This window comes from Erpetoichthys calabaricus, chromosome 2 (genome assembly GCF_900747795.2).
Source record: "Erpetoichthys calabaricus chromosome 2, fErpCal1.3, whole genome shotgun sequence".
In the NCBI taxonomy this organism is placed as follows: domain Eukaryota; kingdom Metazoa; phylum Chordata; class Cladistia; order Polypteriformes; family Polypteridae; genus Erpetoichthys; species Erpetoichthys calabaricus.
In genome coordinates this window covers 230,070,205-230,085,907 of record NC_041395.2, presented here as the reverse complement: position 1 = coordinate 230,085,907, position 15,703 = coordinate 230,070,205, and the positions used below count along the sequence as shown (strand labels likewise).

Genomic DNA, 15,703 nt, shown 5'->3' with positions numbered 1-15,703 from the left:
CAAACCATGTCTCTTTCAGAAGTAAAAGGTGCTAAGCATGCAGTTAATGATTAAATAATAGACAAACATTATAGGGGAGCTTTGAGCGCTTTGAGTAGTGAGAAAGCGCTATATAAATGTAAAAAATTATTAATAATTATTATAATTACAACCCCCAACAGTAGAATGTCTGGGGGAGGAGAGAGAAACAAAGCAATCAGCCAAAAAGGACAGGCACTGTTTAAGCTTTTAAGTAAGCGTAGCATCGCGTGAGAAGCCGCAATCGAGAAGATGGTGATTGATTTATTTTTATGGTGGAGATTCCAGCCTTGACCCGACGCGCCGACTCAGAGACAAAAACAAAGCAAACTGGTAATCAAACAGCAAATAAAAAATGGAATGAAAACAAATGAAATAAGAAAACGATGATACCACCCCTGTTGCAATCGAGAAGATGGTGATTTATTTATTTTTATGGTGGAGATTCCAGCCTTGACCCGACGCGCCCACTCAGAGACAAAAACAAAGCAAACCAGTAATCAAACAGCAAATAAAAAATGTAATGAAGACAAATGAAATAAGAAAACGACAATGCCACCCCTGTTGCCCTTACGGCTATTACACATTAAATACAACAAAGCACAAACAAAACACAGAGTAAATCATGAAAAAGTTCATGAAAAATGGCAACGGATGAAATGTAATGATGAAAATAGGTAGTCCAGAGATCTGCACGTTGAATGGGAGTGTAAAGATAGTCCTACCAGTAGTTCCTGAAATGAAGATGGGTGGATGGGTTCAAGAGCGCTCCTTTCTTTGCAGGATGGCCATGAATCCACTTATAGTCCTCATGTACACAGGCAGACAATCCAGACGCACAAAATGATCCAGGACAAAATTAATAAGTACAGGTAACCCAACAGAAGGCAGACAGGCAGGAACTTGAAACACAGATTAAAAAAATGGTTTTTTTTTTTGCTTTTGGTCACCGGCCCCCTTTTTAAAAGCCGCGCTGACATCTTTTTGACCTCAATAGCCCCAGCACCCTCAGCAGAAGACCAATCAGAGCCACTGCAGGGACTACTGGGAGTTGCAGTTTCAAATTATATTGGATACTTTCACCATCCCAAGTCGCGTTTTTTTCTACAGCTGCTTCCTGTTCTTTCTACAGTACAGTATTGCCAAGAAAAAAGCCATAAAAATTGTGGAGGATATTTGCGGTTTCCACTAACGATTATTAGTTAGGTTCTAAGGAAAAATCCGTGAATGACTGAGGCCGCGAACTCTGAACTTCGTGGAGGTCTACTGTACATACACTCCTAGTCACAAGTTTTAGAAGTTTCAGCGGTTTCAATTTAAAGTTTAGGTTAGCAAAACCTAATAAAAAAGGAAATTTAAGAATATTACAAATGGGTCTTCTTCGGGGAACAACTAATTAGTTACAACTTGCAGATGTTCTGCAGCAATTAAGTTAAATTAAGCCTTGCAAGTTGAAGCAAACAGTTTGCACACATGTCCCAACTTCAGTTGTTTACTTAAAAACCCTCTGTCTGTCTCTTAAAGCAGAGTTGGAACAGACTGTTTTACTACACCATTCGAAGCACTACTTGGACAAGATTCACAAGCTACTAAAACCTTTTATATGGTGTTGCACATTGATAGTTTGTGTTAGCAACATACAATCTTCAAAGCAAAGGACATAGAGCCAATGAAACGCAAGAACTTTATGGATGATTTAACAGCTCAGTTATGTGGTTTGTCTCGGTAAATTCCTCCCACCCAGGCAGACTCTCCTTGTATGTTTGTTGCAGTTTCAATTACAGTTTCAATCGTCATTGGTCCCAGAGCAAAGGCTGCATCTGGGAGAAAGAAATGCATTAACTGCATGCAGGAAACTCCTTGGTAATGCAAGGAGTGTAATATGTGCTACTTTGTCTCATTCTCAACAGGAACTTTTTTTGATGAGTGTGACACATTTTTCTTATATAAGAAATGTACTTACAGTAGTTTTGTGTGGAAAATATTGAGCCATATTGAATAACATGCTGAAGGCATGCCTTAGCTAATTTATTGTTTGTCAATGTTTTGTATTTTTTCAATAGTGAATTAAAAATTAAAAACAAGTTTGTTCAATTTCATTACAACTTCTGCTGAAAAAAAACCTTAAATTTCCAGCTTCAAACAAATTGGACAATTCTAAAACATTTTAAAGGGTTAAAAGTCCATTATGTTTGTGTTTTCCATGTTAGTTTTTCCCATATTCCCTATTGTGGGTTCGCTTCCCGGTTCCTCCCTGTGTGGATAGCGCTTTGAGTACTGAGAAAAGCGCTATATAAATGTAATGAATTATTATTATTATTATTATTTTATTATTATTTTTTGTGAAGTTTTAAAGCTGCATAATTTATAAAATGAGTTTCAACAATTTACTTCTATAGCATGTTTTTATATAAAAAACTAGCTCAAACTACTTTAATTACTTTTTAATTTTTTTTTCTTTGATAAGACCAGGAATGAATAAATGCCATACCAAAATTAGTAACTGAAATAAGTTGGTATGCACTTACATAACACACATAAAAGTCATAGATAAGTCCTTATTCATAGATTCATTTTCAAGTCTTTATTAAGTCCAATACTATTGTCAGGTGACCAGGGAGGGCAGGAAAGGGGGTGGGGACCCTCCAGGGGTGCGATGCTGGGGGATAAAAAAAAAAAAAACTATCTACATAGGCCCCAAAGCCAAAGAACTGCCCAGTCCCTACTGGCCATTCTACCCAACATGAATTTAATTAGTTCCAGTTGTTTTTAAGCTTCATCTTAGAATATTTGATGCAGTGGGTCTTGTTAAGAGTTGGAGTGTCCTTTCTTTTGATCATCACAGATGGGTACATAGTGCCTTGATTAGGTGGTGGTAGTGAAAAACAAAAAGAATGCAGTGAAAAGCAGATTTTAACAATGCAACTTAATGAAGAATAGGAGATTTCTATGCATATATAATCTAAAATTAGAATTAAGTTATAGCTGTGAAAAGACAAATGTGTTTTTTTTTTTTTTTGTTTTTTTTTAAATGATTCAATGTATTAGCCTGGTGTATCTCTTATCGGTAAAATATTCCAGTTATTTTGTGCATAACGACAAAAGCTGCCACATAATTTTTAAACTTGGCTCTTGAAATAATAAGCAAATCGCTATTAGAATATCTTAAGTTTACGACTGGGAATGTGAAGGGACAAATATTCAAAAAAACAGGAGGAGCAAGATTATTTAGAACTTAATACACCATCAATAGTATTTTAAAATCAATTTAAAGGACACAGGTAACCAATGTAATGATGCTATAACTAGCGAGATGTGCTCAGATTTTCTTTTCCTGGTTTAAGATATTCCTTCTGCATTCCCATAACATACAGTAGTCCTGCTACTTTTTCAGTGTTCTGTGGTTCAATGTCTTTTCTGCCTAATTGTGAATTTTGTTTTGTCTTTTTGTTTCTAGACAGGACATTTAGCAATGGAGACATTACTATCCTTAACCTCTAAAAGAGCAGGTGATTGGTTCAAGGAGGAGCTTCGGTTATTGGGAGGCCTGGACCACATTGTAGATAAAGGTACATCCATACCTAAGGAATTGATTTGCTTTAGTTAGAGAGCGGTTCCAAATATTTGTATGTATATGTAATACTGCTTAGATATTTTTAAAATACTACATTTTGTGATTGTTATACCAACCACAATTGCAGGTACTTGTATATTCAACAGCGAAAACACTCTTGTATTATTCATATATAGTGTAAGTTTTCCCTTAATTAACCTTTTCTAAAAATATTTCTAGCCACCTGAACTGACTTTATCTCAGATGTGGTGTTGGCTCTGGAAGCTGACTGCAAATATATTAAACATTTATTCTGATAGCAAGTGTATTAAACATATATTCTAATGAATGACTTCTTCTGTTCATGGTACAGTTGTCAGTTTCACTCTTATGCATGAATGCAAGATTTATTACTAATCATTTTAGTTAGCAGTTGTCCTTCTTTGGGATTGTGCGTTTCTGATCCATGGTAGGTTCTTGTCTTTCGCCTAATACTGCTGGGATAGGATTTGTCCTCTTTGCAGACATCGGTTAAGCATGTTAGAAGATGTTATGTTAAAGGTTAAACATTCTTAAATTTATTGGTTATTTTTTTGTGATCAACTTTTTATTAAGCAAAAACTAATTGACTGGAATAAACGGACCTAACATGCAAAGTAATGTCTTGAGCCAGGGGATCGTTTAGACCTAGAGAGGTCTAAAGTAACAAAGGGATACCTCAGGAAAGAAAAGACTGGGGGCAGTGCTAGAACATGTGGAGAAAAGTGCCTGATAAACCAAGGGAACATAATTGACAAGAGAGGATCAGCAGTGAGGTCCATCAGAAACCGCTTGCGTGGAGCAGGATAGTCTGTGTAGAATATAGATCTGGGTGTGCTGGTAGTTTGGGTTTATTGAACAAAACCTTTCTTTGGATAGAAATGTGTCCCATGAAAGAGGTGAAGGGAGAGAAGAAAGGTCTCTGGAGCAAAGAGAAATCAAGGGCAGAGGTTTATAGGATATTTTGCACAGTAAGGACTAGAGGGTAGACACAGGTTTTTTATTGGGAGAGAAAGAACAAGACAAAGAGTACAATGAATGTTAATGAGTGTTTTGGTGGTGGGGGGGGGGGGGGGTTCAGGGAACTTCCACATGTCTTAAGGAGCACTGATCGGAGTTGAAGTTGGAAAGCACTGATCAGAGTTGAAGGTAGAAAGTTTATCTCGTATATTGATCTTTTGAAGCACATTTTATCTTGTCTTTTGATATTACCTTTGAGCTTTCTTTTTACTTTCTAGTATACGAAGTATAGGGAAAGTGTTGAAATCCTCCAAAAATTCCATTTCTAGATTTTGATGAATCTCGACGTTTTAGACCACCCTGAGTCCGAAAATACCATTTTTGGAATTATGTCTGTGTATGTGTGCTTGTATGTAAACATGATTCATGCAGCTGCAGAGTCCGATTTATCCAACTTTACTTTTATAATAATTGTTCAGTATATTATTTATTTGATTTGGTTTGTTGTAGATGGTTCTTTAGTGTACATAATATAAACATATAATCATTGTCTTAATGGTTTACTCATCAATTATCCATCCCCATATCTGAGTATACAAGAAAGTCTAGGGGAGACCACTCCCTATTTTTTTTTTTTTTTTTTTTTTTTTTTTTTTTTTTTTTCTTGTTCATATCACAAGGACAGTCAGACTTTTCTGCCTGTCATTCACTAATCAGTAACCCCTCATTTGAGCCTGCTTACCATGGCCACAAATATGTTTGAAGGGGTGCAGAACTTTTATTGACATCAGCTAAAGAAAAGTCTTTTGTAAAAAGCGTAGGTAGGTTCAGTGTACCTCAGTGAACTTGATACCTACTGAATGTGTCTGATACAATATTTCAGTCCTTGGACAGTGGGATATACTGTAAGTTATTTACCTCTGATAACTACCTGTAATTTAAAGTCATGCCTTTAATATTTAGAAAGGTTTGCTTGAAAATAATCTGAAAGCTTTTTATTGGTAGTCTTATAAAAATCCTAATATTTGATGCAGTTATCTAGCACAGCCTGAAATAATTCACACATTTTTTTGAAATGTTTTTGCTGGTAATCAGATTTGATCCAAAAAGATTTCTCAGTGGCACTTCCACCCCCAACTGGGTAGTTCTGACAATGTTATGCTACGGTTACTACACACTTATGAAACAATGGCTAAAATCGGCTTAATCAGTAAGAAAATCTCTGTTCATGGAATGCTGAGTAAGTTGAACCATTGGAAGGTTACTTGGATTGAACTGATTGGGATGTTTTTAAAGATGTTTGTTAAAACATTAATGAGGTGACTAACACTATGTTCTTTGAAGATGTTTGCATTTCCAGCAAAACTATTGCAATTTACAACATTGGAATGTGACTGTCTAGGTTGGCTTTATGCTCTTTGGCAGCTTCTGGGTGCCACTTGAACCTGGAACCGTTAATACCATTCCCAAGGATGAGCCGCAGCATGTAAGGATGCATACAGTCAAGAGGTGGTGTACTCGTTCAGGTGCTTTTATTTTCAAGTAATAGTGTCTAAAGTGCAGTGCTTGAATTCTTCAGTAAATAAATAATACAGAATAAAAACCAAGTTAAAAGTGAACATTGTGGATGCTAAAAAGTCCAAAGTCAGATAATAAATTTTCCATTAAAGTTGAGGTTAAAAATCAAAAGATGAAAAATATCCTTTAAAAATGCAATCCTAGGTATGGTGCTCTCTCTCCAAAATTGACATCTCCTCTGCCTTATTCTAGATAGGGCCCTGCAGCGTGAGAAGTCTTCCAAACAAGCACAGTTAACTATTAAAGCTTGGCTTGGGTCCCTAATACCAGTCCAGTGTCACCCTGCTGAGTCTTGCTTATACTTGTGCTGTCATTCACGAGTGCAGAGTTCCTCCAGCTGTTCAATGTGCTTAACCCAAGCGACTTCTATCCCTCAGGCGCTGGCCTGATTGGTTCCTTTGAGGCCACTGCCAACTGCCTGCCTTCAGTCCTGTAGCACCAGCTCCTCTGTGATCCTACTCTTTCTTTGCTTTAGTTTAATTTTTTCCTTTAACCTCCTATCTCTCATATTTCTCTCCTGCTCTAGCGTCCCAAAGTAGTTTAAAAGAAAGATGAAGCACAAGTGCATTAATCATGAATCCAGTGCTAACGAGGAAACATGTTAATCCTATATGTGTGCATGTGTATGCAGGATTTCCCATTCCCACATCCGCGTCTAGAGCCGCTGCACCACTCTACCTATGCTCCACGCAAATACTTGAGCATCCAGATAATTTATTCATTTAAAATGCACATGCCACAGACCCTGTATATCACCTGGAAAGCAGTGGTTCACCAAAGAACTAAGGATTCTTTGTCAAGCAAATGAAGCAAGCAAAAATTAGTGACAAGGATACTAATTAGCAGCCCATGAATCTGCTAAACAATGCAGTCACATTTATTAAATGGACACGCAAAAATAAACTGGAACTTCAGTTTTCAGCCAGCAATAGCTCCTCTTTATGAAGAAGCCTTCAGTGTGCTACTAACTGTAAAAAGATTTCTCCATGTCTGAAAGCTGTTTGCAAGAAAGACCTGCAAAAAGTCTGCTGCTCCTGATTCAGTCTCACGTGAAAGAATTAAACACTGTGCAAGTCAACTTGCTGCTTTCCTTACTGATGTTTTTAACCAGTCCCTTGCAATGTGTACTTTTCCAGGTTGCTTTACATCTTCTGTTATTGTTTAAGTTGCAAAAAATGATTCAATAAGCTGTACCTAAACAATTACAGGCCTATTGAACTTCTATGAGTGCTAATGAAAGTGTTTGAAAGTCTTAAATCTGTTACTGCTGCTAATCTTGACCCTCTTCAGTTTGCATATAAAGCAAATGGATCTGTGGACAGTGCCAATAACAAGGGCCTTCACTTTGTGCTAGAGCATCTGGACTGTAATGGAACTTATGCCAGAATACTTCTTGTATACTTCAGTTCAGAATTTAACATCATTGTCCCCAAACTGTTTTTAACTAAATATCTACAAACTGAACCAAATGCCTCCACTTGTAAATGGATTTACAGTTTTCTGATAAATCAGAAACAGTACATTCGGATGTGCTCCCACTTCTGACTTCCTCTGTATTAGCATAGGTGCCCCCAGAGCTGTGTACCCCCCTACTGTATTGCCTGTGCATCAATGGACCTATTGACCCTAGAGTAAAAATCATTAAGTTCACTGATGATGCCACCATTATTGGACTTATCACAATAGTAATGAAACCAGGTTGCTCAATACCACCAATGTAGTGGACAGAGGTAATTGACTTTTGCAAACAGCAGTAACAACCTCTCCTACTAGAAATTAATGATTCTGATGTCAATATGGTAAAATCGTTCAACTGTTTGAGTACAACTGTCACAAATACTCTCAGCTTGATCATTAACACATCTTCCATTACAAAGAAGGCTCAGCAGCGGTTGTAGTTTTTACGTAAACTGAAGAAATTAAATATTTCTCAGCCAATCCTAGTATAATTTTACAAGGCCATATTTGAAAAGGTGATCACATTCTGCATTGTTTTATGGTGTAGCTCAGCAGCAGTCCTATCGAAAAATAAAGTACAGCGTGCTGTGAGGTCATCTGAGAAAATTATTGTTTGTTCCTTCTTTTGCAGACCTGTATGTATCTAGTATCACTAACCATATCAAAAGGATCACAATGGACTCATCCTTCCCAATTCTTCTCTTTTCCCAAAATCTCCCCTCTGGATAAACACTTTAGGTCAATTAAAACTAAAAGACACCTCAACAGTATCTTTCCCAGAGCGATAGCCCTCAAAAAACAGTAATTTAGCCTGTCTTCCTCGCTTACTAATGTGTTACACGCATTGTCGCAATAACGAGACATTACACAGATAGATTTGGGGCAGCCACCCGTATAATGTGGTATCCTGGCTGCAAAGTCGTTTGTTCAATAAAGAGCACTGATGTGCATACAACAGAGTCCAAAACAAGACTGACACATAGGGGAAACGGTTAGACTTTTAAAGGGGAAGACAGGAAGTGAGGTCATATGGGTCTGGCTCAGGTTCATCTGCCATTGGTTCAAGCCCGGAGGTGACATCACAGGGGCCAGATCCGGTAAGGTCTTCTTCCATTGGCTCGGTCCCGGAAGTGACGTCATGAGAGCCAGGTGAGGTCTCCCGGGAATGGTCTACAGGCAAGGGAAAAAAAGAATCAGTGCACTCTGCCACATCCCGGCATGCCTCAGAACTGCCTTCCCTCGAGCCCTTTAGCTGCCTCCCATGCGCACGTGTGTGACAGCATCTTCATACAATATATGAGATATGTATAGTATATATACATGTGTGTGTGTGTGTGTGTGTGTGTGTGTGTGTGTATATATATATATATATGTGTGTGTGTACGCACTTTAACTCACACTTTCATTTTTACATCATTTATTATTGCACAGTTTTTCAACTGTATATAAAGTGTGCTCTTTAACTTATTTGTATGTCATGTTTTCTGTTATAAGCAGCTCCAGTGATACCAAGCTAAATTCCAGTACATTAAATGCTGGCACATTATTCTGATTTTGCAGTGAATAAATGCGTTTCCAGTCATAGTTCTGTTGAATGTATGAAAGTTAAGATGTATAGTGACTTAGGATATGTTGGGGTAAGCTAGTAGAGGTTATAGCCGGTTTAGAAGAAATTGTTTTATCAGAAATTGTTGACTGTGTTTTGAACTACTTAGTTTCCTTGGGCTAACTGGTACAGTGATGATAATTTTGGTCACATACTGGGCAAGGAAATTACTGCTCAAGGTTATTTACACATGAATCTGTACTTATATTACAATAAATAAAAGTAAACATGTAGAATACTAAGTATTACAAATGTCTTGTTTTCCTGTAATTGCTAGATGTGAAAACAACTTTAGATCAATAGTTAACACCAGGTTGTTAGTAATGTGTTAGGGCAAGAATAGCCTGTGAAGTAAAAGGATAGATTGGTCGAAGGCAGACTTGTTTAATTATTTTGGAGGTGTCCAGTGTACAGGAGCAAGGTATCATTTATATTTTAATAAGCAATAGTTTTATAAAGGCAACATGAATATTTTAATACATTTTTAGGCATTGTGTGCCAAACCAGCATCCGCATTAGACAGAATAATTGTGGAACACAACATGTCTGCTGGTACTGACATGGCTGTGTATGGATCTCTGGTTTAAGAATAAATAGGACAGAATCAGGTGCAAAATTATAGTTTTATTCCACCAAAGAACCATTTACAAAACCTGTTGAACACATGTGAATCAAAGTACAGAGTAGTGAAATGGGTCTAGCTGTAAATTTTATTGAAGGCAACAAGCTATCATGGAAGTGAAAGTCACAAATAAAAAATACAGCTTTGCATAGTGTTTCAGTAGTAACTCAATGACCGAATTAGTACAGGTTGTCAGCCTTTGCTATTGAATAAGACCGTTTTAGGTATATTTGAATTATGCTTAGACATATTTGCTTTGATAGTCCTAATACATATACAGTGCCTTGGGAAAGTATTCAGTGCTTGTCCTGTTTTGTCGCATTACAATTTGAAATTAAAAGGGATATTCATTTCGATTTTATGCAATTGATTTAACAATATAAGCCAAATTGTTCAAGTGGAATAAAAATAAAATGCTGTGCCTTGTGTGTATATACAGTATGTAAAAAAACAAGTAGAAACTGAAAGGTTGAGTGTACAGGCAGTCCCCGGGTTACGTACGAGATAGGGACTGTAGGTTTGTACTTAAGTTGAATTTGTATGTAAGTCGGAACAGGTACATTATTTTAATAAATGCTATTTTTGACCAACTGTAACCAACTGCTGTGCCAAGGAATGATGGAGTTTCACCTCTCTCTGACCTTTTTATTATTTCTACTTTATTTTCAATGCTGATGGTTTTTCTCTTCTGTACTGTATCACCAGCACTTGCATCAGATTTGTGTTTCAGAGACATTCTTGGAAGGGTGAAGACAAAAGGTTAAGACGAGCTCTTCTGCACAGCACTGTACACGTTATCACAGCAGGAAGGTACCAGTCATCAACACGTCTGATGTACTGACAAGAGACAACTTCCTGCTATGTGCGTAACAGTACAAGCAGGCTTGCTATTGAGAATGAATGGGGGTGGCGAGGGAGGGTTCATCACCAGCCCACCTCACAGTCACCTCCATGTAGAACGAACACAGTGCGGCCAAAGGCAAGTAGTGAATCGCCCAACCCCAATTCAACAGGCAGTCATCCGAGGCACACTACAATGCTACCCCCGCCGCCCCTTTCAGCCACAACCGGGTCACCACTTGCAGCATTACCGGCTGTGTGTGCTGGGCGGGCAGTGAAATGCCCCCCTCCGCTCCATCCAGCCTGCGTCCAGTCAGGAGCAGTAGCTGCGGCGGCATAGTGAGCGGGCAGCGAACCATCGTCCTGCATACGAACGATAGCTGTGGCCATGGTGACTATGGACCACGGGTCGCCGCCGGGAGCCGCCCAAGGGACACTATACTGTGTGAGCAGCGAAATCGCTCCCCTCCAGCCACCGCTTGCAACATCCCCAGGCCAACGATGATGGAGTGGCAGTTACTGAGGCGCATGTGTCGCAGCTGCGTCCTCGTTCGTAAGTCGTAGGTCGGATGTCTGTAACCTGGGAACTACCTGTATATGTATTCATCCCCTTTGTTATGAAACTCCTAAATAAAGTCAGGCCCAACCAATTAGCTTCAGAAGTCACACAATTAGTTGATATTGGCCCACCTGTGTGCAGTCAAAGTGTCACATGTCTGCGTAAATAGACCTGTTCTGTAAGGCTCCAGATTCTTCAATAGCACTGAGCAAGCAACATAAAGACCAATGAGCACTTCAGAAAGGTTAGAGATGCAGTTGTGGATAAAAGTAGATCAGGGTTAGGTTTTAAAACAAAAAAAATTCCAAACTTTTCATATCCCATGGAGAATCATTAAAGCCATTATGATAAAATGAAAAGAATATAGACCTGACAAGAGAAGGCAGCCCACCAAAACTCATAGCCCAGGCACGGAAGGCATTAATCAGAGACACAACAAAGACACCAAGTATAACACTAAAGCAGCTGCAGAGATCCACTGAGATGATAAGAGTATATGTCCATAGGACCACTTTTTAAGCCGTTCACTCCACTACTTCATAAAGCCTCTCTACTGTACCATGGCCAGAAAAAAAGCAAACAGTTTTAGAGTTTACCCAGTGTGTGGTGGACTTTAAAACACATGGAATACTAGGGTGTTGTACTGTTGTAGCCATTATGAATGTAGAGAAAAGCTAAGCAAAATGACACCTTTTATTGGCTAACTAAAATGATTACAATATGCAAGCTTTCGAGGCAACTCAGGCCCCTTCTTCAGACAAGATGTATTGTAATCTTTTTAGTTAGCCAATAAAAGGTGTCATTTTGCTTGGCTTTTCTCTACAAACACATGGAAGAAAGGCACAAACCCAACACTTCCCACCCATCACCCTGAGAACATCATTCCACAGTGAAGCATAATGATGGCAGTATCCTGCTGTGGGGATGTTTTTCAATGGCAGGCACAGGAAAACTGGTCAGTATTGAAGGACAGATAGATGGCACAAAATATAGGGCAATTCTTGAGACTGATATGAGGTTCACCTAGTCAAAGCCTAGACCTCAGTCCAGTTGAGAATCTGCAGCATGATATGAAGATTGCTGTATATTAGTGCAGCCCATCTAACTTGAAGGAGCTGGAGCAGTTTTGCCTTGAGGAATGGGCAAAAATCCCATTGGATATATATGGGTGTATATATCTATACTAATAAAAGGCAAAGCCCTCACTGACTGACTCACTCACTCACTCATCACTAATTCTCCAACTTCCCGTGTAGGTAAAAGGCTGAAATTTGGCAGGCTCATTTCATACAGCTTACTTACAAAAGTTAGGCAGGTTTCATTTCGAAATTCTACGTGTAATGGTCATAACTGGAACCTGTTTTTTATCCATATACTCTAATGGAGGAGGCGGAGTCACGTATCGCGTCATCACGTATTACGCCTCCTACGTAATCACGTGAAGTGAAAACAAGGAAGAGATTTACAGCACAAGTCAAACGCGGGAACGAAGGTAAATGACATTAATTGTTCAGTGTCTTTTAATACTGTGTAATTGTTGAGTGTCTTTTAATACTTTGTAAGCATACATATTAACAGATGTGCAATTAAACGTGTTTATTTACGGGGTGATTTCGCAGGCTTAAAGCTCGAAGTGATCACTCGAGTGAAGGCAGCTTCACAAAAAAAACAGATCCTTAACAAACTGTTATTGGTATATTTTCCCTCAATTTTAAAAGGTTTTCTTTTCTTCTTAATAAAAATTTAAAAGCAGAACTTCGCCGGTGCAAACCGCGGGGATTTGAGCAACTGACGCATACAGACATATTCATGAGTGCAGGTACTTCGGAAAGAAAGCAACGTGTAAACCTAAAGTTTAAATTAAGTTCATAGACCTACAAAAGGTTGCCATTGATTTGAGGCAAGATTGCTTTTCTCCTGTACAACTATACGTTGCATTCTCAAGAGTGTGCTTGCACAGCTTGGTCATATTACAACCGGAGTGCTGAACTGACAACGTGATATACAAACAGAACAATCGTAAAAACAGGATTAAATAAAAAGGCTGCTTCCGTTGGCAAAGCAACGAAAAAGGAAGACCTTATATGACGTTCGTTTATAAAACAGCGGAGAGGCTGTGTGAAGTCAGTTTCACAAAAAAACAGATCCTTAACAAATTGTTATTAGTATATTTTCACTCAATTTAAAAAGGTTTTCTTCTTAATAAAAATTTAAAAGCAGTACTTCGCCGCTGCAAAGCACGGGATGTATATACAGTGATCCCTCGCTATATCGCGCTTCGCCTTTCGCGGCTTCACTCCATCGCGGATTTTATATGTAAGCATATTTAAATATATATCGCGGATTTTTCGCTGCTTCGCGGGTTTCTGCGGACAATAGGTCTTTTAATTTCTGGTACATGCTTCCTCAGTTGGTTTGCCCAGTTGATTTCATTGGCAGATGGCTGAGAAGCTATCCAGCTTACTTTCTCTCTTCCTCTCTCTCTCTCTCTCTCTTGCGCTGACGTAGGGGGGTGTGAGCAGGGGGGCTGTGTGCAGCTGCTTCCTGAAGGACAGGCTGCACGGAGCTTCGCATACTTAAAAGCTCAAAGGGCACGTATTGATTTTCTGTGGCTCTCTCTCTCTCTCTTCCTGCTCCTGACAGAGGGGGTGTGAGCTGCCGTCTTCAACAGCTTTGTACCGGCGGTGCTTCGCATACTTAAAAGCCAAAAAGCCCTATTGATTTTTTTTTTGACTGCTTGCTTTGCACTCCTTTGAAAAGGAAGATATGTTTGCATTCTTTTAATTGTGAGACAGAACTGTCATCTCTGTCTTGTCAAGGAGCACAGTTTAAACTTTTGAAAAAGAGACAAATGTTTGTTTGCAGTGTTTGAATAACGTTCCTGTCTCTCTACAACCTCCTGTGTTTCTGCGCAAATCTGTGACCCAAGCATGACAATATAAAAATAACCATATAAACATATGGTTTCTACTTCGCGGATTTTCCTATTTCGCGGGTGGCTCTGGAACGCAACCCCCGCGATGGAGGAGGGATTACTGTATATAGATAGATAGAGATATGTATATAGATAGATAGATAGATAGATGTGCAATTAAACGTCTGCATTTACGGGGTGATTTCTCAGGCTTAAAGCTCGAAGTGATCACTCGAGTGAAGGCAGCTTCACAAAAAAAACAGATCCTTAACAAACTGTTATTGGTATATTTTACCTCAATTTTTAAAGGTTTTCTTTTCTTCTCAATAAAAATTTAAAAGCAGAACTTCGCCGGTGCGAACCGCGGGGATTTGAGCGACTGACACATACAGACATATTCATGAGTGGAGGTACTTCGGAAAGAAAGCACCGTGTAAACCTAAAGTTTAAATTATGTCCATAGACCTACAAAAGGTTGCCTTTGATTTCAGGCAAGATTGCTTTTCTCCTGTACAACTATACGTTGCATTCTCAAGAGTGTGCTTGCACAGCTTGGTCATATTACAACCGGAGTGCTGAACTGACAACATGATATACAAACAGAACAATCGTAAAAACAGGATTAAATAAAAAGGCTGCTTCCGTTGGCAAAGCATCGAAAAAGGAAGACCTTATATGACGTTCGTTTATAAAACAGCGGAGAGGCTATGTGAAGTCAGCTTCACAAAAAAACAGATCCTTAACAAATTGTTATTGGTAGATTTTCACTCAATTTAAAAAGGTTTTCTTCTTAATAAAAATTTAAAAGCAGTGTATGTGTATGTATGTAGATATGTATATATGTGTATATATATGTAGATATGTAAATATGTATATATATGTGTCTGTGTATATATATATGTGTGCGTGTATATATGTATGTGTATATATATGTTGATATGTGTATATATATATGTTGATATGTATATATATGTGGATGTGTATATGTATATATATATGTAGATATGTGTATATGTAGATATGAATATATAAGTATATATATGTTTACATAACCTCTTTAACACACTACTTCTCCGCTGCGAAGCGCGGGTATTTTGCTAGTCTATACTAATAAAAGGCAAACACCTCACTGACTGACTGACTCACTCACTCATCACTAATTCTCCAACTTCCCGTGTAGGTAGAAGGCTGAAATTTGGCAGGCTCGTTCCTTACAGTTTACTTACAAAAGTTAGGCAGGTTTCATTTCGAAATTCTACGCGTAATGGTCATAACTGGAACCTCTTTTTTGTCCATGTACTGGAATGGAGTGCAGCTCGATGGCCGTGAGAGGCGGAGTTTGCGTGTCGCGTCATCACGCCTCCTACGTAATCACATGAACTGAAAACAAGGAACAGCCCCAAAGAGCGTTGAAGAAAACATTCATTACACAATTGAGAAAGCACGGTGTAAACCGTAAGTTTAAATTAAGTTTATAGAAACGCTCCCCCTGCTGTTTGCAATACCATATTCGCGAGATACAAGTTTAATGAGAAGACATGAGGTATAAACGAGAC

The 15,703-nt window shown here is 38.6% G+C and overlaps 1 protein-coding gene across 1 annotated transcript in view; it reads left to right on the top strand.

Annotated features, from left to right (window-relative positions):
* waplb (WAPL cohesin release factor b) overlaps positions 1-15,703 on the top strand; it is a 266,382-nt gene that overhangs the window by 154,383 nt on the left and 96,296 nt on the right. Inside the window, exon 11 of the mRNA XM_051922842.1 lies at positions 3,476-3,587. Coding sequence (XP_051778802.1) covers positions 3,476-3,587 — 112 coding nt within the window. The remainder of the gene's footprint in view (positions 1-3,475; positions 3,588-15,703) is intronic.